The 19,946-nt window shown below is 47.6% G+C and overlaps 11 protein-coding genes across 12 annotated transcripts; 7 read left to right on the forward strand and 4 right to left on the reverse strand.

Annotated features, from left to right (window-relative positions):
* The first annotated feature begins 157 nt into the window (after positions 1 to 157).
* ONS95_001280 (uncharacterized protein) lies at positions 158 to 1,804 on the forward strand. 2 transcript variants are annotated; one of them, XM_058494471.1, is made up of 3 exons: positions 158 to 508; positions 687 to 1,387; positions 1,441 to 1,804. In XM_058494471.1, the coding sequence occupies exons 1-3, from the start codon at positions 493 to 495 to the stop codon at positions 1,633 to 1,635; spliced, it is 912 nt and encodes a 303-aa protein (XP_058364676.1). In that variant the 5' UTR covers positions 158 to 492; the 3' UTR covers positions 1,636 to 1,804. The 2 variants fall into 2 exon arrangements, with proteins under 2 accessions (XP_058364676.1, XP_058364675.1); XM_058494470.1 differs by having other exon boundaries at positions 158 to 820; positions 878 to 1,804.
* On the reverse strand, positions 1,805 to 4,376 carry ONS95_001281 (uncharacterized protein). The gene is made up of 2 exons (XM_058494472.1): positions 3,902 to 4,376; positions 1,805 to 3,834 (listed from the first exon to the last, which is right to left on the reverse strand). The coding sequence occupies exon 2, from the start codon at positions 3,297 to 3,299 to the stop codon at positions 2,295 to 2,297; it is 1,005 nt and encodes a 334-aa protein (XP_058364677.1). The 5' UTR covers positions 3,300 to 3,834; positions 3,902 to 4,376; the 3' UTR covers positions 1,805 to 2,294.
* Positions 4,377 to 5,270: 894 nt separating this feature from the next.
* Positions 5,271 to 6,071, forward strand: NCS1 (Neuronal calcium sensor 1; the record flags this gene model as incomplete). The annotated part of the gene is made up of 4 exons (XM_058494473.1): positions 5,271 to 5,281; positions 5,346 to 5,431; positions 5,481 to 5,776; positions 5,892 to 6,071. 4 exons carry the CDS (start codon positions 5,271 to 5,273, stop codon positions 6,069 to 6,071), a joined length of 573 nt encoding a protein of 190 aa, XP_058364678.1.
* An 837-nt stretch (positions 6,072 to 6,908) lies between these two features.
* On the reverse strand, positions 6,909 to 7,459 carry ONS95_001283 (uncharacterized protein; the record flags this gene model as incomplete). Its single annotated transcript, XM_058494474.1, has 3 exons — positions 6,909 to 7,094; positions 7,162 to 7,257; positions 7,355 to 7,459. 3 exons carry the CDS (start codon positions 7,457 to 7,459, stop codon positions 6,909 to 6,911), a joined length of 387 nt encoding a protein of 128 aa, XP_058364679.1.
* Positions 7,460 to 7,562: 103 nt separating this feature from the next.
* Positions 7,563 to 9,694, reverse strand: ONS95_001284 (uncharacterized protein). The gene is made up of 2 exons (XM_058494475.1): positions 8,533 to 9,694; positions 7,563 to 8,483 (listed from the first exon to the last, which is right to left on the reverse strand). Exons 1-2 carry the CDS (start codon positions 9,362 to 9,364, stop codon positions 8,353 to 8,355), a joined length of 963 nt encoding a protein of 320 aa, XP_058364680.1. The 5' UTR covers positions 9,365 to 9,694; the 3' UTR covers positions 7,563 to 8,352.
* Positions 9,695 to 9,797: 103 nt separating this feature from the next.
* Positions 9,798 to 10,668, forward strand: ONS95_001285 (uncharacterized protein). The gene has a single exon (XM_058494476.1). The coding sequence runs from the start codon at positions 9,995 to 9,997 to the stop codon at positions 10,433 to 10,435; it is 441 nt and encodes a 146-aa protein (XP_058364681.1). The 5' UTR covers positions 9,798 to 9,994; the 3' UTR covers positions 10,436 to 10,668.
* A 348-nt stretch (positions 10,669 to 11,016) lies between these two features.
* ONS95_001286 (uncharacterized protein) lies at positions 11,017 to 12,019 on the forward strand (the record flags this gene model as incomplete). The annotated part of the gene is made up of 2 exons (XM_058494477.1): positions 11,017 to 11,833; positions 11,895 to 12,019. 2 exons carry the CDS (start codon positions 11,017 to 11,019, stop codon positions 12,017 to 12,019), a joined length of 942 nt encoding a protein of 313 aa, XP_058364682.1.
* A 477-nt stretch (positions 12,020 to 12,496) lies between these two features.
* ONS95_001287 (uncharacterized protein) lies at positions 12,497 to 13,499 on the forward strand (the record flags this gene model as incomplete). The annotated part of the gene is made up of 2 exons (XM_058494478.1): positions 12,497 to 12,862; positions 13,119 to 13,499. The coding sequence occupies 2 exons, from the start codon at positions 12,497 to 12,499 to the stop codon at positions 13,497 to 13,499; spliced, it is 747 nt and encodes a 248-aa protein (XP_058364683.1).
* Positions 12,972 to 16,058, reverse strand: ONS95_001288 (uncharacterized protein). Its single transcript, XM_058494479.1, has 2 exons — positions 15,845 to 16,058; positions 12,972 to 15,722 (listed from the first exon to the last, which is right to left on the reverse strand). Exons 1-2 carry the CDS (start codon positions 15,877 to 15,879, stop codon positions 13,829 to 13,831), a joined length of 1,929 nt encoding a protein of 642 aa, XP_058364684.1. The 5' UTR covers positions 15,880 to 16,058; the 3' UTR covers positions 12,972 to 13,828.
* Positions 16,059 to 16,239: 181 nt separating this feature from the next.
* GPI8 (glycosylphosphatidylinositol anchor biosynthesis) lies at positions 16,240 to 17,695 on the forward strand. Its single transcript, XM_058494480.1, has 2 exons — positions 16,240 to 16,936; positions 16,991 to 17,695. Exons 1-2 carry the CDS (start codon positions 16,401 to 16,403, stop codon positions 17,628 to 17,630), a joined length of 1,176 nt encoding a protein of 391 aa, XP_058364685.1. The 5' UTR covers positions 16,240 to 16,400; the 3' UTR covers positions 17,631 to 17,695.
* Positions 17,696 to 18,559: 864 nt separating this feature from the next.
* On the forward strand, positions 18,560 to 19,461 carry ONS95_001290 (uncharacterized protein; the record flags this gene model as incomplete). The annotated part of the gene is made up of 2 exons (XM_058494481.1): positions 18,560 to 18,587; positions 18,641 to 19,461. The coding sequence occupies 2 exons, from the start codon at positions 18,560 to 18,562 to the stop codon at positions 19,459 to 19,461; spliced, it is 849 nt and encodes a 282-aa protein (XP_058364686.1).
* Positions 19,462 to 19,946: the final 485 nt, after the last annotated feature.

Genomic DNA, 19,946 nt, shown 5'->3' on the forward strand with positions numbered 1-19,946 from the left:
ATACCTATCGATGCGGCGCCTTGAAGGATGTTGATGCGAGTATCGCGAGTTGGGACACAATTTAGCAAGTAAGGCTTAGCGCCTCGGCCAGCCCGATCACATGACCGAATTATATTTTTAGACCCCCTCCAACATTTCTCCTCCTCTACCTCTCATCTGATGAATCACGGCGTTACCTTCATTTAGCAGTATACACTAGAATGCGGAAAGAACATTCCATAAGCCTCATCGGTACAGCTTTCTCTTCTGGGGCAGGCGTGCAGTCACCAATTTAGGGCTGAAATCAACATTAAAGCCTCATGAGATGGAGTGAGGATAAAGTTCTTGGATCCTGATCACGCCGACTTCCCTGGCTTTCTCTGATCCAATCAATCTTGCCATTTGGATTGTTACATCACTAAGAGTGGATATGCATACCATTTTGGGGTAAAGGCCTGAGCCATTGGCTGCTCAAGCCACAGCTGAAGCCGAAGTCAGACAACGACCCAAAACATGCAGCCATGCTTCGGTAAGCACTAACCTCAAAACGTCCAATCGTATTACGCTCCAACCAGAAGCTTGAGATGCCGAGTATTCTACGGCGCAGTGATGGAGAATTATATAAGATGGCCATATCAATGTTGATTTCTGTATTTCATATTTCTCAATAAACATCAGCGCTGCCTTTCACTCATTTGCAGTCTTAGACCTCTGTATACCTTCTCTCGTCTTCCAAGCTTCATTTAACTTCCTCAATATGGGCCAAACACCAGCCAAAATCACCAAACAATGGGCAGATGGCCCCTTTCCACTCATTGAAACCCCCAGAAAACGACGCGGGGTACGTTCTTTCTCTTCCAAACCCACTGTCATTCGTATCACTGACTTTCTCCTCCAGATCAAAAACCCCAAGAAAGAACCTGGTGCCCTCAGCGCGGCCACAGAAATGTGCCTTATCCACAACGTCATGATCCGCATCCTCAACTGTATCTACCTCCAAGCACCCAACGTAAAACACGACAAAGACATCGCAGACTTCACCACTTTCATGCACGCATTCCTCATCCTCCTTCACGAGCACCACAGCAACGAAGAGAAACACTTCTTCCCCATGCTGGAGGAATATATCGGCACTCCCGGCTGGATGGAGAAGAATGTCGAGCAGCATCACGCGTTTGCTCACGGTCTGGAAGGGTTTGAAGAGTATGTCAAGGCTCTTCGAGCTGGGAAGGAGACGTACGATGGTGTGAAGATTCAGAAGCTGGTCGACGATTTCGCGCCGGTTTTGGTGGAGCATTTGAGTGATGAGATTGGAACCTTCGAAGATCTTGAGAAGTTTGGGGATAAGATTGATTGGAAGTTGTGGAGTAAGAAGGTTGGCGAGATTGCGGTCAAGACTGCGGAAACTGTATGTCCGGTCCTCGCTCACTCCTTTCATGGTCCAACTGCTAATCGTTACAGGATCACGAAATCCCGATCGTGGTCACGAATATGGATAATCCGTTTGAGAAACCTGTTCATGAGGCTGTATGGCCGCCTTTCCCATGGTTTGTGGCGCTTATGTTTCGCTGGATATACCTTCCTAGACACAAGGGAGCTTGGAGGTTCTCTTGCTGTGATTGGCATGGCAATCCAAAAGACTTGGAATTTGTGTAGATGGTGTTTGTGTAAATCTGTCACGGTATCTCAGAGCGAACGGTGCATCGGAGCAATTTCTTGTTAGCGCTTGTTCAGTATTTATCTCAATTGGAGTTGACAAAAGCGTTGTAGAATATAAATGTCTTGTATTTAGATCACATTTATAAGTCCAAAAATATTGCAGGCAATCATTCCCTTGATCTTAAGATAGAAATGTTCCTGTGTCTTATCCAACTCCCTGCATCCGCTCGGCAAAAGGAAAAAGAAAAGTCAAAAAACATACAACAGTGGGTGTTCGCTGGTGGTCACCCACCCAACTACTAATCCACCGATTTGAGGTTTAAGTACGGCAGAGCGGACGGGATGCCCTGATTTCCTCAATCTATGGTCGTATGTGACAGGCTCTTCCTTATTTGGGTATATAAATGCTTTCAGAATATCCAGCACGGGTGTCTTGGTATTTGAGTGGGAAAATCGTTACTTTCAGTGCAGGTTGCAGATTTAGGCGTTCCTCGCTTAATTACAGGGCCTGGCTTCAGGCTGGCCACCCTCTGTAACAAGTGCGTTTGGCATGGAAGTTGAGGGGATACCTGTGAAAATTTTGCAAATTTTTTGCCAGTCCAAGTTGCAACCGTCTTCTATATTGTACGAGTCTCCCATTATCTCCCCTACAGTGCTCATACCAGATATGGCTCGCCCGAGCCCCTAGACTGTGGAATACGATAAGTCAGAAACTTGGGGAGAGCTTCCACAGCAACAGGATTAATGCCACCGACTTTACCCTCATCAAGCTGGAAGGTATCCAAAAGCGCTCCAACCTTCACGCTCAGGTCGACCAAAGCTAAATTTTGCTCCATAATTTCCCGCACCTTTTTCGGCATGCCATCAAATATCTCGCCCCAGAATCCGCGTTCCGCCTGATCGAATTCCGGAGGCATCACAAACTTCTGCTGACTGTAGAACCCGGCCAAAGTGTGAATCCGGCACAAGCCCATGCCAAATGGTAGTTTCGTTGAAAGCTCCCAGTCAACGATACCACTAACCCTGCAGTCGTTGTCCACCATGATGTTGACATCGTTAAGATCGAAGTGCGATATGTACAGCGGCAAGGCGGCAAGGCTGTCGACTTGATCCAGCATGGATTTGATCTCAGAATGAAATGATTGAATGGAAGAGTTCTCCGCCGACAGGAGGACCTCCAAATGAGGCCTGATTGTCTCGTGGACAACCTGAGCCGCATCTCCAGCTACGTGCCCTTTGGAGAGAATTTGACCCAATGTCTTGGTAGCCTGGAGCCTGCCTTCTGCGCTTCTGCCATTACGTGCATGGAAACAAGTCGATCCAGCGATGCATGTCATGCAATAGACCCAAATCGAAGCTTGGAACATGGCTTCGTCCTCAATTCGCTCGATTGAAGGAACCACATCGCCGAGCACAGCACGAGCTTTTTGGAAAGGTGTCATGTCCAGAGCCTCAGGTCGAAATTGGAAGACTAGCTCTTCACCGGTCTTCATCGTGATGATAACTGTGCGGCTAAAGAAGCCCTGTGGTTTGGGACTGCGTGCACTTTTGACGGGAGTATCTCGGTGTAATCGTGCCAGCTCTTTAGCTTTCTTGAACTGCTTCGCTTCGGTATTGAGGCATGGCGGCATATCTGAGTTGGAGGTAATCTCGATCGCCATGTTGGGCAGAGATTGGGGCTTTTGAGTGCAGGCAAATGTTTGTTTGTTGGTGTTGTGCTTGGGATTTATATTTGCGGGGCACAGGCAGCAGCAGAAAGACTGAGGCTGAGAACTAGGTGAGGCTCACTCTCAAGAGTGGAAAGAATTGAATCTTCCCGAGAAAGTGAAAACCATTTTCGTGAATCCTTTTCGCCGTTCTGTCTCTCGACCCGAGAGAGCTAGCTGAGGCATTGATTCTTAGTTCTGACAAGACTTGTCCAAATATCCGGTGGACGAACTTCCAAAGCCTGGACAGACCCATAAGTCGATGAGGCCTACATTAGCGAGACCATATTAGAGTCCGGGAGGTCTCTATTACAAATTTGAAGTCCCACAGGTGACAAGCCTCTTGCCGAGGAAATGGTTCATGTTGTTCACTCCCAGGTGAAGGAGTATCTTCTAAGCCCCAAGAGCGCTCCCAAACTTCTGTTATCCCACGACATGAACTTGCTTGCCCGTTCTTGATCGTCAATTCAGTGATGGCAACGAAGAAGGTCTGGATATTCCAGACGCGAAGCTCCGCTCAGCTTCAGAATCTGGGAAAAGGGGTATTGGTCACGTGCCTGGCTACTTGAGCTTGGTCTTCAAAACCCAGCAAAATCAAGAGGGTATTCACAGTCGCTTTGTATGGTAGACAGCAGAACCAGCCCTGGATTCTTCATTTAACGATATGTAACAGGGTCTTTCTTGTTCGGAAATAAAAATGCTTTCAGACATCCGACAGGTATCGTTAGATTGATGCTCGCTTAACACTTGGGCTGTGTTGTCTGTGTTTTATGAGGAGTGTAATGAAAAGCCTGGAACGGCTTTGTATGAGGACGAAACTATCTAGACGCACCACAGTCCGACGGGTCGTTCTATTCTCGCGTATAAGCGGATTAAAGTTTATGGCCCTATTATCTTCTATGAGAATATTCGTTTCGGCAGTATCTGGGCAGATATTCACGTGGGGAACACATGACCATGAGGCTCAATAACTCCCTAAACCTTCACTCAAAGCTTGAAACAATAGAATCGAAATCAGCTCTTTGATTGGTGATCATCAGCAATCAAGACATAGCAAAGCAAACAATGTCAACATTGGGACATAAATAAGCGCCCTGGATTGCACAGCCTCATCTACGGTGGCCGGATTTCTTGCCTCTGCCCCGCGCTTGTCAGATTCGAGACGAGGGGAAGAGGGCGCGCGAGCCAAGTCAAGGTTGCCTCTCCACTCCACACCACCAAAGCCCGCTCGTTCAACTCATGACATAGCGACCACCACGATTCCTGTGCTATCTGCTGCTACTCCCTGGCTTGACCGCTCTCTTGACCTTCCTTCCAGAAGCTTGGCTCTCTGCGACGACGAGACCACCGACCAGAATATCTGCGCAGAGCTGCGCCTCATACCAGGGCACGACGACCTACCCCACCTGCCAACTGTTGTACCTGCATAGCCTGGGTTTAGACCACAAAGGAGGATAAAGACTCGGGGTCAGTAACTGGAAATAGGAAAGAGCTTCGAGCTCTTTGTGTGCAAAGCTGATTGCTAATGCGCTGCCTGTTGCCAGATTCCTCAAGCCTTCCGACCCTGCCGGACGAGAACATTCAAAGAGCAAAGAAGGTTGACAAATTGAGGAGGCGACTAAAGCTTGTATGTGATATCTTGCTGGTCTATTTGCAGACGTTGACAATGTCTCGAAGAGCCGACATTTCAATTTATAAGCAGCGAACTTCCGCCACGTGGATATTCCAGAACTACGAAACTGTAACAACACTACGTATGTGGATGCGCACATCTGCAGAAAGATCATGGATTAACCAAGTCCATAGTACAGCTACTGCTCCTTCACGATAACCATCTGGCGCCTGTGGCTGCGCTCGAGTCCTTCTCCTTTGCTGCGATAGCAAACACAACACCATTTTGAACAACCGCATACAAAGAACTTCAGAATGGGAAAATCGTAAGGCTATTGTCCACAGAATGTACAGTATGCGCACGAGAATCTTGCTAACCGCGCTGCGCAGTCAATCCAAGCTCTCGCAAGAGCAACTCAGCGAATTGCAGCGATCAACCCATTTCGACAAGAAGGAGTTGCAACAATGGTACAAGGGTATGGATATCTTGGTCTCGTGGATAAGGTTCAAGCTAACCGGGATCAGGTTTCTTGAAGGATTGCCCCTCGGGCATGCTCACCAAGGAGGAGTTCCAGAAGATCTACCGCCAATTCTTCCCATTCGGAGATCCATCATCATTCGCAGATTATGTCTTCAATGTGTTCGATAGCGATAAATCCGGCTCGATCGATTTCAAGGAGTTCATCTGCGCGTTGAGCGTCACCAGCAGAGGAAAGATGGAAGACAAGTTAGACTGGGCATTCCAACTCTATGACATTGATGGAGACGGAAAGATCAGCTACGATGAAATGTTGGCCATTGTTGAAGCTATTTACAAGATGGTACGTTTTCTATTTTTGGACCCCTCCAGATCCGGTCACGTGGCGGCTCGCTTGACCCTCGGCTCAAAACCAAGCTTTCTGGCAAAGTCATGGCAGTCCACTAACATAGTGACAGGTCGGGTCTATGGTCAAGCTCCCAGCCGATGAAGATACCCCCGAGAAGCGAGTCAAGAAGATCTTCCGGATGATGGACAAGGACGAGAATGGCAGTCTAGACATGGAAGAGTTCAAGGAGGGCAGCAAGCGAGACGAGACGATCGTATCCGCCCTGTCGCTCTATGACGGACTCGTGTGATCTACCATCCTGGCCACTTCTTTTCCTTTGCAGGCGTTGAGCGAACTTCGTTAATAGACTGGAGTCGAGGATCCTGCCCGCGCTTTTCTCTCCTCTCTGTGTATGCTTTGCCTCTTTACTCAATCGACTTGCTCTTGTTGCATCATGGCTGGATGAATGGATGATAGGACGGATTTGTGATGGGAGGATCGACTGTTATTTCCTGCAAATGTGCGCTGGCATTAAGGGATCCTGGAAACATTTCACGGATAGACATGCGAGATGATCGATGTGGGTGGTGATGTGGGGAATTTGTGCGTGGCTGGAAGATTGATTGATTGATTGACTGACCTGATAAATGAAAACATGCAATGAAATGGAAAAATCTATCGTATTACTTATGTGCCCTCAATTAATAGTGGGGGCCCGCCGCCTCACATGGGGAGCCCGGCTGTTGATCCTGTTTGAAATGGCTTCTATAAGCCGAGTAAGTCTGAAGCGCCCAAACATGTCCTGTGGCCAACACTTCCCCCTAATAATTACAACAACGATCAACGTATCCACACTAGGACCAACCGTTCTCAAGATCCGGAGTAACTAAGCAGACCCGATTCTAGTTCCCATTGTACTGATCAACGATCACCAATGCAATGGCTCCCGAGATTTCACAGTGGAACAGTTCATTGAACAAATAATTTCGATACTGAAGACAAGATTGGGTTAATTATCAAGGTATGCAAGAAACTGGAATCCAAGAAACTAGTTAAGACCCATAGCAAACTTGTTCGTGGCTTTTCTTCCTCAACACCAGAAATATTGTCTTCAGTCCCAACAAGTAACCCACCCGTCCCCTTCGTCCTAGCTATCGATTCTTTCAAAGCTGAGCTTAATGGGGAGATATCTAGCATCCAGGATGCCACGGACCCGAGCATGTCGACTTCTTAGTGCAGTACCAACCACACCCTTTGCTGCCACCGCACGCGATGTGGCAGCCATCCGACCCTTCGCAGCATGGCTCGTCGGGCGAGTCTTTGCCGCACCATTCTATTAAAGAAGTCTGTATGTCAGAAAGGAAATCTTTTCCGGGGAGAGTAATAATAGTATGATTGACAAGGATGGCCAAGACTGTGGAGAGAGACGTACCGCCTATACCGATGCAACTTCCTGCTGCGTTGTTCAGGGCGAAGATAGCTTCTGGGCTCTCGGGCTGTGGAGAGAAGAGTCAGTCTGGTGAAGAGATACTTTGGGCAGGGTGGGGTGGGATAGGGATAGGGATAGGGTGGTGTAAAGAGAGGAGTGAGTACCGAAATGGTGATCATCAGGTTGATTGGGTTGGGTGCGGGAGCTGGGGCGGCAGCGACAGATGTGATGCTCATGAGAGCTAGGGCGAGGGCTGCTGTGAACTGCATGTTGGCTAGTGTTGTTGTAGAAAATTCGATATGAGCTGTTGTTGATATAATATTTTTGATTCTAATGAAAAGAGGAAATACTTCAAACTTTGGGTGGGAGGAGGGAGCATATATAGGATTTGGCAAGCCAGAATAAAGGATGGATTCCTGTAAAGAGCTGAATCTTGAAGCTGTGGGACTGAACACGAGCGAAGTCTTCATTCTTCCCAGGTCTTTGGTATCTACAAAGTACGAAAAGAGGAGCAGGTGCCACGAGCGTGGTATCCGTGAAGATCGGTGCGCTGTACACCAATACTTCGAGACCAACACAGGCTCACAGAAGTACAGAAGTACAGATAATCTCAACGCCAAGAAATCCACAGCAGATGATCTGCGATAGATATCTCTCATGGCTTTCCAATATGAGATTGTAATATACTTTCGTTACTCATGGAATAGTGAGTTCGCCAGGAGCATACCACCCCTCGATCACTGTTACCAGCCTTCTTCTTTCTTTCCTTTGCGACGAACAGTTGACAAGGAGAGTTCTCCAGGGAACGCGTAGGAAAGTTTTGGTAACCATTCAAAGAACATCAGGGTATATATGTAGAAATGTAAGGAGAGACAACCCCGATCGAGAATAGTATTACAGAGATCCCTCCCTTCTGTAGTCACCCGAGATGTAAGGTCCCGATATCGAGTATCACCAGGCTACTCACATAGGCTCAGATCAACCTAGCGAGTTTTTCTTCTTTACAGCACAAGAATCTGTTCAACGAAGAGAAATCAGGCCCTTGGAGTAGAACAAAGATACAATTATATTATGGGGTTGAATCTTAAGAACGACATGTGAAGGAAGCCATTCTCTAGATACTGCCGTGAAGTAACTAATTGAAGATTTCATTTGTTTGACCTTAGCTTCTACACTGGAATATGTCATCATCCATGAGAGATAAATCATCCCTTGTGAAGCGAAACGTGATTTTGGGATTCGCGCACGGGACCCGTGAAGAATGATAGTCGAAATCCTCCTGAGTCCAACCCTCTTATAGTTGTCAGCAAATATAAAGTTGGAACAGACGGAAGACACAAACCGCGCTTCAGTTTGTCTCTGGCGTCTTCAGTTTCCTTCTTCCAATATTCCATATTCCTCATCTCAATGCCTGCCAAGTCTTCCCAGCAGAGGTTGGTGGTAGTCACATCCGGGCCCAGAGGGAGTACGAAATCTGCAGGCCTATTGGTGCTGTTGATAGTCTCAGTACCATCCTGCTTCCGCAGATCTTTAGATCCAAGAACAAAGACCAATTCGCGCAAATTCAACCCGTTATATCGCTCGTGTGTCTCTACCATGTGTTCAGGCCAAGGACGCGAATATTGATATGGAAAGGCCATTTTATAAATGCGAAGCTTTTTCTTCTCCAAGAGCTCCTCCTCAACGTACATGAGGGTCTCATAATCAGGTCTGGGAAACCAAGCAGTGTCCGTGTCGGGATTGTACCAGGTGCTTCGTCCTTTATGTACGAATTGAGACAGCACCTTTTTTCCTTCGTCTCGAGCCTCCATGTTGACGTGCATCAAGCTTGACTTGCCGGCTGCGGATAGGAGTCGCAGCTGAGGAAAAAATTCTGATTCCTGTTCGTTCTCCAAGTGGCCCAGTGCGAAGACTTCCTCCATGTGCATGGCGCTCCTCCAGATTTTGAGTCGCAGCTCCAGCGGTAATTGCGGAAACAGTGTGAAAGTTTTCAAGCCAACTGTGGCTTTCTTCAACACAGTATTGTCAATCTGTAGGTCGCGAATTTGATTGAGTAGAGCCTGCAGCTTATTGTTGCGGGGTTGGGCCAAATCAGAGGGAGTGCGAGTGCTGTTAGAATTAAGATAGCTGGTAGCATCGTCGCTGATGGTAGGATACCCAGTGGGACTTGCCATCGTGATATCGTTGAATAGTGGATTTTGCCGAAGACGTGATGTTGATGAACAAAGGGAAGCTCAGATTGACGTTGAGATTTGTGTCAGCTCCAAAGTTGATTGGTTAGGCAGAAGTATTGGCTCGCATCCTATCACGGCTCAAACCCCTGTTTGACCGCGCCACCACAATTAAGATATAGAGGAAGAAAAATAGTCTTGTATGGGCCATGATCGGTGAATCTGCTGAGTTCAAAATAACAGAATATTTGGATAATAGAAGAGGAATTAGAGTGGACTCAACGTCTTTAACCGACGTCACATGATGTAAAATGCTTACAAGGTAAAGCGTTAACTGTTGTTTTTGAGCGCTATAAACTGTGCTATTATTTGAATTAGTTTTCACAGGCTCCAGAGGTAAAGATGACACTCTATTATCAATGCTGTAGCGAATTTAGTCATACTGTGGCACGGAGCTCGAGCTGCCCCGCTTATCTCAATGTTTCCTCTATCTCAAAGAAGACTTTTCCTCTCTTGTTACTCGACAACGATTCAGAAATTAATTGCTCGTTCAATATCGACATAAAATTGCCGGATTGAAGCTGTACAGCAGTTATACCTACATATACGACCTCACTCGTACCCTCGAACTCCATGGCTTGCTCCGCAGCCTTGTCTTTTGGACTACCATCCGCTTCTTCACGCCATGTTCATAAACCCACAAATGAACGGAGCCTCATTATCCTTGATGAGTCGCGGAAGTGCAATGATCGTATGCCTGATGTCGAACTCCTAGCCACGAATAACCCTCATGCATTCATCAGCCACGAAGCGGGCAGTACTCAAAATCCACCTCGTCGAGTTACTACTAGGTGTGGTAATAGAACTTTCTATCAGCTCTGGATCTCCCAACTCCAAGACCTTGTTATGATATTCCTGAGAAGTCTTCCTTGGACTTGGGATCTGGACATTCTACGTTGCGGTCGCTTAGCAGGAACACGTGACAGAGAGGAAGGAGCTGGAGAGATTTCTGCGGCGGGTACATCTTCCCACAGGACTCAAAATCAGCAGGATTTATATCATTGGAAAAAATGAGTTTATAACTAGCTATGTATGTTGATATCGAATATGTCGTATGACCAAATGACTGGGCTTGTGCATTGTCCTGGCACATTTTGTCATTGTTTACTTTGGGTGAATGGCATCAAGTATTGGCACTCAGCAACGAAGACCCGTCGAGATTTAATTTCAAGTCATACATCATCTATGTCATAGAGCTTTGGAACGCATATACATTTGTTAGACGGACTATTAGGCAGGCAGTGAATACAGATGGCATTGCGTTGTCTGCAAATGCCGCCTGCTATGCCCCTTCAAGTGACTGAGTGAATGACTGGCGATGTTTGTTGCGGTCTGAATCACGAAGAGCCATTTGAAACCATGAAAACGAATCATTCTGACATACTTGAGACCTACTTCCTTTCATCTCGATCTCAATTTAAAGCAGTTTCTCTTCGAGTGTTCAGTTTCTCGACAGATCCCCCAACCTCCACCACTTCACAACTCAACACCTTACTTGAGCTGTAACACCTTACTTGTCAAAGTGTAGTGTCGACCTCCTAGAACAAAAACAAAATCAAAAATTCGTTAAAGAGTATCGGAAAAGCCTTTTGACAATGGCGCGAAACGAACGTAAGGCAACCCAAGCCAAAGCTCACAAAAGCAATCCGCACTATCGCACTTTAAAGAAGAAAAGAGGTTACAACTCTGAGAATGAGCAAATTAATATGGCTCTGGATAATATTTCCAGTCTCAAGCTCAAGGATAAGCAGGAAAGTTCCGACGACGATTCTCCAAAATTCACCCTTTTCAACGCCCTTCCCTCGGAGCTGCGAATCATGATCTGGAAAGAGGCACTTCACATCGAAGAAGTACTCAACATCAAACCCGACTTTTACACCAGTCTATCTTGTCGTAAGTCCGCAAGCAAAGCTAGATTGATGAATGTAAATCGAGAAGCAAGAGCAGAAGCCCAGAAAGTCCTCAAGCAGTTTCGAGGTCGGGGACTGTTCAATCCAGAGACAGACGCAGCCTGGTATTCTGTACTATTCCTCTGCAATGAAGCTGGTTTGGCATTTCTCGATAGAGATCTAGTCAGAAAGATCAGCGTGTCAACGGAGTACCTAGCTGGCGTCGATGTTACGCGGCGTGCCCGGGATATCGAGAGTGTATACACCGATATTGCCATTCTGTGCAAGTCCTTGAGCGGAAACTTCGAGGTTGTGATCTTGCTGGGATCCTTGGCTCTGGACACCTATGGAGTTGTTCTTTCTGAGTATGGTCCGCCGTGTATGGGACCTGAAGAGTATTGCGAGGTTTATGGTCGATGGGATTTACAGTACGGCAACTGGGAGGATATGGAAGAGGGGTTCCTGAAGCAAATGCGCATTTGGAAGAAACATGAAGGAGGGAAGTGGGAGAATTTCATTAATGGTAAGCACTAGCCAAGCGCCACCTGTTTAATGGGCTTTTCTAACCTTTCTGTTACTTATAGTTGGTTGGGACGAGAGAGTCATCAACTCAAGTGGTCTATGCCCTGCAGGAGATGTCAGAAATCTGACCCTGCCTTCTAAAATATCATTCCGGCAGGTAAATGCTGTCAATAAGTTTCGCTACTAGAGCTAAAGAAACGACGGCCATGGCGGGGGAATGGGCAAAGGTATGTGGAGGATAGAACTCAAATAAATTTCTATCAAGCCCGGATTCTGATATACATGCAAGTTGCAACAAATGTGTGCCGTGCAATCGCCAACGAAGAAGAGACTGCTGTGGTGTTCAATCTACTTTCCTTCTCTCATTTGAAAGTGAGTGAGTTATTTCAGTTGACTCACTGGCTGTCAGATTTGAACAGAGCATTCCCAAGCAACACCATCTGATTCCCACTCGCACTTCGTTCTCTGTGTCAACATTTTATCCCTCCATCATAATCCCCTCGATTCATGCATACGCTTCACAGTGTTGCTCCTCCGACCATCTCTTAAGCCGGTCTCACTACAGCTCTCAAACGACCGACTATTCAAATCCCCATTTCTAAATTCCTCAACACTACCAAACCCTAAACCTCGAAAACTCAAACACACTTTCCGAGCTACCATCATGCCTTCTCTCAGAAAACTCATGCCACCGTGCTCTCCCACCTCTACCTCCACACCCTCCCCTCTATCTGCACCTTCTCCTTCTGCCGTTCCAGCTAATAAAACAACCACAACCACAAAAAAAACAACCACCTCCCCAAACGGCACTAAAACAATCACTAAGACCATTAAAACAACCGCAAGCACCTCCACCGCAAAATCATCAAATACCACCTCCAAAATCCCCGTCTCGGAAAACAAAAATGGCACTGACAGAGAGAAAGACGAAATCAATGACGGAATAGAAATTGTAGGACCCGGCTCCAACCCCCTCACCAACAAAACCTGGATGGGCGACGAGATCCCTATCATGGGACGCGGGATGGTCGTACGTGATTTCCCTGTTCACCTTTTCCCTCCTCGTCGTTGTCGCTTTTTCCCTCCCGCTCCCTCTCCCCCGAACTCCTCCTCCTTTCCCTCTTCCCATCTCCCCAAATCCGCTGACTACCTTTCCCTTCCCCTCTATACCCCCTTTCCCATATTCACTATATATCACCTTGACCGATCCAGCAAACGCTTCTTCCAAGAAAAAAAGGCCCCCCTTTAAAGATAACGAAACTGGCTAACTAGAGTCCGGACGGCAGCCGGCGATTGTAGGCGAAGAACAGTTATCTCCCGAGGAGATGGCGAGGATGGGGATTGTGCCGCAGGGAAGGTGGGTTAAGGTGGGAACTACTACGGTGAGGACGGTCAAGAGGACTGTGAGGAAGACTGCTGTGAAGGGGGAGAATAGTGATGCAAAAGACAAGGAGGAAGAGGGAGTAGAAAATATAAAGGGGAAGAGAAAGGAGAAAGAGAAGGTGGTGGAGAGGGAGGGAAAGAAGTCGGTGATAATTGGTGGTAAGGCAGTGAAAGGTAGGTCGCCGGAGAATAAGACGAAGGGGAGGGATAAAGAGGAAGGAAAAGCGAGAGGGAAGGTTTCAGAGAAGGAGAAGGAAAAAGGTACGAGAAAGACTGCAATGTAGCTCTCGTCCCGTAATCAAGCAGAGGTACAAGAAGCTGAGGGCCAGAGTGAGCAGAATGAAGCCATGCATGATATTCTATACCTCCCTGCCACTTTCTAGAGCAGCACTGGAAATGCCAATATCGCCCAAACATAAAAACGCATACCATGCCGTGCCATTACAAGAAGATCGTCCGTCCGTGATCAAGAGAAAAAGGTCGAGCCATTTTCGCCAAAACTCCCTCGCTACTTATGAATGCTATTTTGTTTTCGTTTCGTCTCTGTTATTTTGGTACTTTTGTTCGTTCCATCGAGGATTACTATGCTCGCTCTGGCTCTACAGTAAGCAATTCATCCTCGCTCATTCACAGTCCAGCGTCTCTTGGGCGCGATTTCGCGGATTTTCTCCGCGTATCCAGGTGGTCGAGGATTTCCCCATAACCCACCTAGTGGAGCAACATCGTCTTCTTCCTTCTCAGCATCTTTCCCATCCTCAACGGCTATAGCGTCGTCTTTCTCAGCTTGCTTAACGGCACCCGAGTCGTCGCCAAAGTTCAAAATCATGTCATCTTCTGGTTCTTCGTCAGGGGCTTCTTCTTCAGGTTGTGGTGCACTCCAGAGCCCGATGGTGGTCTGGCGGGTGGGGGTATAGCTGCGAGGACCCGATCCAGCGATGCTAGCTGTGCGGCGGATACTACCGAAATTGCCAGATGTTGGTACTGGTCTGTTCTTTGCAAAAGTCGAGCCATCGAGAGAACCGCTGTTACTGACGTATCTCTCACGGAAAGACTCTCGAAATGTAGGTAAGCCAGCTAAGGAGGGCGAGCGGGATGTCGAAGGGGTTGATGACGTGCTTCGCAAGTGCTCAGTGTTTGCAACCAGTTTCACGTCGTACTGATCAGATATCAACACAGTCCGGGAAGATGCCCTAGAGTGACCTGGCGTGGTGGCTGGAGAGTTGGTAGGAGTTGGCTTTCGTACAGCCATTGTGAGTGAAGCCATCCCGACATCCAGCAATACTGGCTGATTTGTCAATGCTCCAATCAGCGCATTACATCCTGCTCCGTGTGTAACCAAGATGATCACAAGATCCGTATCCTCGTCTTCCGAATTATCCTCCGTGTTTGGGCGCAGGTGACTTGTGTTGCTGGACTTTGTCAACAGCTTACTGGGATCATCGATATTGCTGTACCATCCAACCAATTGTTGCAATCCCTTCCGAAATCTCTTGTGCATGGAACTCCATTCCTCACCATACTCTCCACCATTTCCCCATTCCTGTGGCTCTCTCATGCTGTCCCATTGATAGTCGACATCAACGCAAGCATCTCGTGAATGAGCGGTATATCCAGCTGGAATAGGATCTGATCCTGAGATAGCGTATGCTGGAATGGGTGGTTGGTATACTCCGTGTTCTGCAGCTGAAGGTAGATTTGTGGCGCTTCGATGGCTTTGACGACTTCCACTGCTACCCACGCTACTCAGGCTGCTAGTTCGGTCTCGTCGAGGAAGTGATTGTCCAAGGGTGGATAGAGTTGACAGTGCTCCATCGTCCTCTTTCTTCTCTGCCATAACAATAGGGCTTCCCCAGCCACCTGGAAAACCAACAGAGGCTGTTGCTGGATCACGAATGTGCGTTAAGCTGCTGTAGTCCTCCTTCCTCAGCAGATCTGCCTTGGCTCCTGCAACCATCATAACAGAGCTAGGAGGGGGTGTGATATGTTCAAAGTAATCCGGAGATAACCACTCTCCAAGAAACGCATCGACACGTAGAGTTGCCTTCTTGATATTTTCCTGCTGCTCGTTGTTGAGTTTACCATTGAGCTTCGAAGAAACAGGTTCCGCGATTGGTGCAAGGGAAGGAGATCCAGTTGCAAGGGTAGGGCGTATTCTAGGGGAAGACTGCATCTGCGTTGCCTTGACTAATGGTGAAGAAGGGCTTTTGTGGTGGTGATGTGTATGTCCAGGATTCTGTGCCAACCCCGCACTGATGGCAACAGAAGTCTGCACGCATCTCAGGAAGGGACTGGTATGAATGACGACCTTATGCCTCCTCTTCCTTGCCAGTCCATTTTGTCCTTCTCCAAGCACTTCATCGTCTGTCTCCCTGGATCGTAGAATACTGGCAATCCTCGTGCCCAGAGCTCTGGATTGTGTCCACCCGCCGTAGGTCAAAGGGGGATCGTAGGGCGTCGGAGAGGTGAGATGCCACTGTTTATCTGCTGCATCCAGACGTGCACCATGCCTAGGAAGTAGTCAGCAGTTGTAAAATTCATGGTGTTGCTAGAAGTGCCCGTGAGCCATAACGATGCTGAGTCTGCACCGAGATAATTAAACAGACAAAGACGACTTGCAGAGAAGACGTACCTGACAACGATGACTACTGCTGGAGGCCAACCCATTACAATAACATGCCGGTATTCCCAGCCTCTCGCGGGGTAGAAGAATTGAGTTTTGTGGGATAAAGCGAAGAGTGGAAGGTTTACGAGTCAGATGAGAAGAAGTCGATAATTGATATTGACTTTAGTCTCCTTTAAAGGCGGGGCAATCCAGACTCACGATGTGGATGTGGCCCTTTCATGTGACCGACGGGACGTGGTGAAATGCGGCGGCGTGGAGTGGAGTGGAGTGGAGTGGAGCGCGTCCCTGCATGCCCGTGGTGTATGAGGCACCAATGACGCCGGGGCGGAACGCACTGCACCGCCCCTTTTGATTGGTAAGGAGAGACCTCGGAACTCTTTCAAGGGGGACAATATGGACGACGACATCTGTAAGCACTACAAATCCATATTCCGTTCAGAATAATACATATCAACACGGGCGAATCCTTTTACGGTACGGACGTACTCCCCATCCCGTCAAAGCTTCATCTTCAACCCCAACCTCTCGCTGCTCCATCAATCATAAACTCGCCGAACCCGCCATGAAGCTCAACAACCTGCTCCAATTACCTCTAGTCCTGGCCTCTCTGCTAGGACCTACGGCCATAACAGCAGAACACACCAGCAACTGGGCCGTCCTAGTATCCACGTCGCGCTTCTGGTTCAACTACAGACATCTCGCAAATGTGCTCTCGCTCTACAGAACGGTCAAGCGTCTCGGCATTCCCGACTCGCAGATCATCCTCATGTTGCCAGACGACATGGCATGCAATCCGCGCAACGCCTTCCCCGGCACGGTCTACAGTAACGCGGACAGGGCGGTAGATCTGTATGGTGACAATATCGAGGTTGATTATAGGGGATATGAGGTCACGGTGGAGAACTTTATACGGTTGTTGACGGATAGGGTGGGAGAGGAGATGCCGAGGAGTAAGAGGCTGTTGACGGATGACCGAAGTAATATTCTCGTGTACATGACTGGTCATGGAGGGAATGAGTTCTTGAAGTTCCAAGATGCGGAGGAAATCAGCGCATTTGATCTCGCGGATGCGTTTGAGCAGATGTGGGAGAAGAAAAGGTATGTCCATGAATTCCCATACCTCTAGAAACTGTATACTGACCCAATTCGCAGATACCACGAACTCCTCTTCATGATTGACACCTGCCAAGCAAACACCATGTACAGCAAATTCTACTCCCCCAACATAATAGCGACCGGCTCCTCCGAAATCGATCAATCATCATATTCCCACCACGCCGACAACGACGTCGGCGTCGCCGTCATCGACAGATACACATACTACAATCTCGACTTCCTCGAAACCCAAGTCCGCGAACCGAGCAGCAAACAAACACTCGGCGATCTCTTCGACAGCTACGACGAATCCAAGATCCACTCTAATCCCGGCGTGAGATGGGATTTATTCCCCAGCGGCGAACAAGGCGGCCGCGACAGACTCGTCATGGATTTCTTTGGCAACGTACAGAACGTAGAGGTTGATAATGCAGGGAATGACACGGAGTGGAGGGAGGATTTGCTTGCACTGGGCAAGAAGATCAAGGAGTTGAGGGAGAGGGCTGATGCTGTTGATGCGCAGGCGAAGAATGCTACGGCTCCTGTGCCGGAGCAGGAACGTTTTAATGTGAGGAGAGTCAAGGCGGCGAAGGTGGAGGTGGATGATACTTGGTTGGGGAAGAAAGCCGTTGGTGCGTGGGCTCTGCTTGGTTGTGCGTTGGCTTGGACGGCGGCTTCGTATTTGGAGGCTATTTAGTTGCGTTTGGATACCCCTTTGTTGTAAGATATAGTTACTCCTATGCATTAAGCGTTTCCTTGAAATATTCGTTGTTGCCACTACTCTTCCATCGCTGGTCCTACTTCTTTACCTAGCATTCTTTTTAGAACTTGTGAGTGCAGTGTGGTTGCCGAACTACCAGCTCTGTGGCCTCCTAGAGTGCCTGGGCTGCGTTCGCCCTCTCATAACCGTGTACCCAGAAGTCGATTTCAGCTATTGTTTCTAGAGTCGTGGCATCTACGTCCTATAAGGGCTTAGTCTCAGTGGCAAGCCATCATTGATTGAAAGACTAACTTAGTTGCCTTTGGATCGATCGCAATGAGTTCTGAGTCATGGCTTTAAGAGGTCATAAAAGAGCCGATTTTATAGCCAGCTCAGGTAATGAATTTGTCGTAGCTAGTAGCCGAGATTGCTGACGAGTGGTTGGTTCTTGTCGGAAACCATATATCGTCGTTCTGGGAGTCATATTTGGGATCTTGGGCTTGGAAGGGAGGTGAACGTAGGTTGCCTTTCAGTGTGACAGGGGGTTTCATTGAACAGCTCATTGATTTGCTGTCGGAAAGCGAGAATAGGAAGCGGTGTTGATTATTGACTTCAGTTTACTTTGCAAGAATGTGTGACATATCTGTGTAGTCTGTGACAAACTAGTCGCCTCCGATTATCCTTTGTTTCGACGGAATGCTGAAAGGTAAGCGGCAATTCACAAACAATGTACTTGTTCGCCAACGACATAGATGCGACATATCCCTTTGTCACGGTCAGTACAGTTCTCCTTCTATTGTATATAAAGTCGTGTAAACACTTCCACACCTTATTTTCTTGCCGCAACTGTAAGACTTTGAAGAGTCTTCGTGTAAACTCAACACAAATCCTTCATTAACATCGGACTTTGTCACAATATCTAAAAAATGGCAAGCAAAGACAAGTCACATCCACGTAAGCTAATTTCCTGCACCCCTCAGTTTCTGAATACTTATACTTATGGACAGTCTTTGTGGGACAAAACGCAGGCGACTACTCTCAAGAAGGCGTACTTCAGGCACTACAAGAGACCTCACTGCGAGACCTTCGAGGCTGTCGAAGCATAGTCTACATCCTTGATCGATACCACATTCAGACATGTGATCCTATCCACCTTTCTGGCAAAATTTACCTCCAGCTCTATCCCGTTCATCCAGGATCGCTTCATGTCAATCTAGGATCCCACCCCAAGCCTCTTGACACCAATCTCCTTTACAAGGTCACTCTCTTCCACAATGGTTCTCCAGATGGTGGTCCCGAAGGCAATCCGATCTTTCAAGGCCTTTTGATTGGACGTTTGATGAAAGAGGACAAGGGTACGCAGTACGTTGTCTTCATGACCTCAACATATCGGTTATATGCTTGTCTATCTACAATACTCGACAAGTATGAGCCAAGGCCTCCATTCCACAAGATTTACAGCGTCTATGATGACGACGACGACGAGAAGGAGTACAACGACTTCGAGATAGACAACGACATCGGTGACATCAATGAACCCTATAAGCTTGGCGAGAAGAAACCAGGTTTTATCAGTGATGACGAGGCAGTCTTCGATTCTTCCTGTAATGCTATAGTACTCGATCTAGGTGCGCTTGCGGACCTGATTGGCAACAGAGGCAATGTGGTACCAAAAGCCATAGAAGGAATCACGGAATGGGAGTGCTACGGATACCTTATAGGAGGACTTGACGAGAATTTCGAACGTGACAACAAACTCGCCGAATCATGGAGAGTCTCCAAATTGGAAAAACCAAGCAGCCCTAGTCCCTTTGGCTCTCGTGTTTGACTTGGGAGTTCTGGAACTTTTGGCTCTCGAGTTTCTAGTTAATTTCGGGATTCTGGTGACTCTGGCAGCGCCAAAGCCACCACAATCACTACTTCCACCTAGTCTTCACCTCCAGATGATGGCGAGGAGCAAGTCGTCGATGCACAGGTATCACCTGGATAGGTGCGGTGAATCAAGACTTACACATAGGCGTGTTATGGTGTTAGATAGAGATAGGGTATAAACATTGTCAAGTAATGGAGTTTGGGAAATTACTATCATTGCAGGCGACAAATTGACGGTGATTTACTCCGGGTTGGTGCACAAAGTTTAAGTCGCACAGCGAATAATAGGGTTGACAGGATAAATCTTGTCTACCTTCCAATACGTTTCACACCCTTCTATATCCGATAAGTGAAGACAAAACGCAGTGAAAGCAAATAGTACATTTATTGATATAGGTAGGACTTACGAGAAAGAAGGGTGGTTTGGCTTGATTTTCGACT

This window comes from Cadophora gregata (genome assembly GCF_030347475.1).
Source record: "Cadophora gregata isolate MNR1 chromosome Unknown scaffold_1, whole genome shotgun sequence".
Classification (NCBI taxonomy): domain Eukaryota; kingdom Fungi; phylum Ascomycota; class Leotiomycetes; order Helotiales; family Ploettnerulaceae; genus Cadophora; species Cadophora gregata.

Bases quoted from the DNA above. Each gene is read 5' to 3' on its own strand.
- ONS95_001280 (XM_058494471.1), top strand. The intron at 1,388-1,440 runs GTATGTCCGGTC...TAATCGTTACAG, and splicing joins CGGTCAAGACTGCGGAAACT to GATCACGAAATCCCGATCGT.
- ONS95_001285 (XM_058494476.1), top strand. From the start codon at position 9,995: ATGGCTTGCTCCGCAGCCTTGTCTTTTGGACTACCATCCGCTTCTTCA.
- ONS95_001284 (XM_058494475.1), bottom strand. From the start codon at position 9,364: ATGGCAAGTCCCACTGGGTATCCTACCATCAGCGACGATGCTACCAGC. The intron at 8,484-8,532 runs GTTTGTGTCTTC...GACAACTATAAG, and splicing joins CAGAGACAAACTGAAGCGCG to AGGGTTGGACTCAGGAGGAT.
- ONS95_001288 (XM_058494479.1), bottom strand. From the start codon at position 15,879: ATGGGTTGGCCTCCAGCAGTAGTCATCGTTGTCAG. The intron at 15,723-15,844 runs GTACGTCTTCTC...ACTACTTCCTAG, and splicing joins GCAGTAGTCATCGTTGTCAG to GCATGGTGCACGTCTGGATG.
- GPI8 (XM_058494480.1), top strand. From the start codon at position 16,401: ATGAAGCTCAACAACCTGCTCCAATTACCTCTAGTCCTGGCCTCTCTG. The intron at 16,937-16,990 runs GTATGTCCATGA...CCCAATTCGCAG, and splicing joins CAGATGTGGGAGAAGAAAAG to ATACCACGAACTCCTCTTCA.
- ONS95_001281 (XM_058494472.1), bottom strand. From the start codon at position 3,299: ATGGCGATCGAGATTACCTCCAACTCAGATATGCCGCCATGCCTCAAT.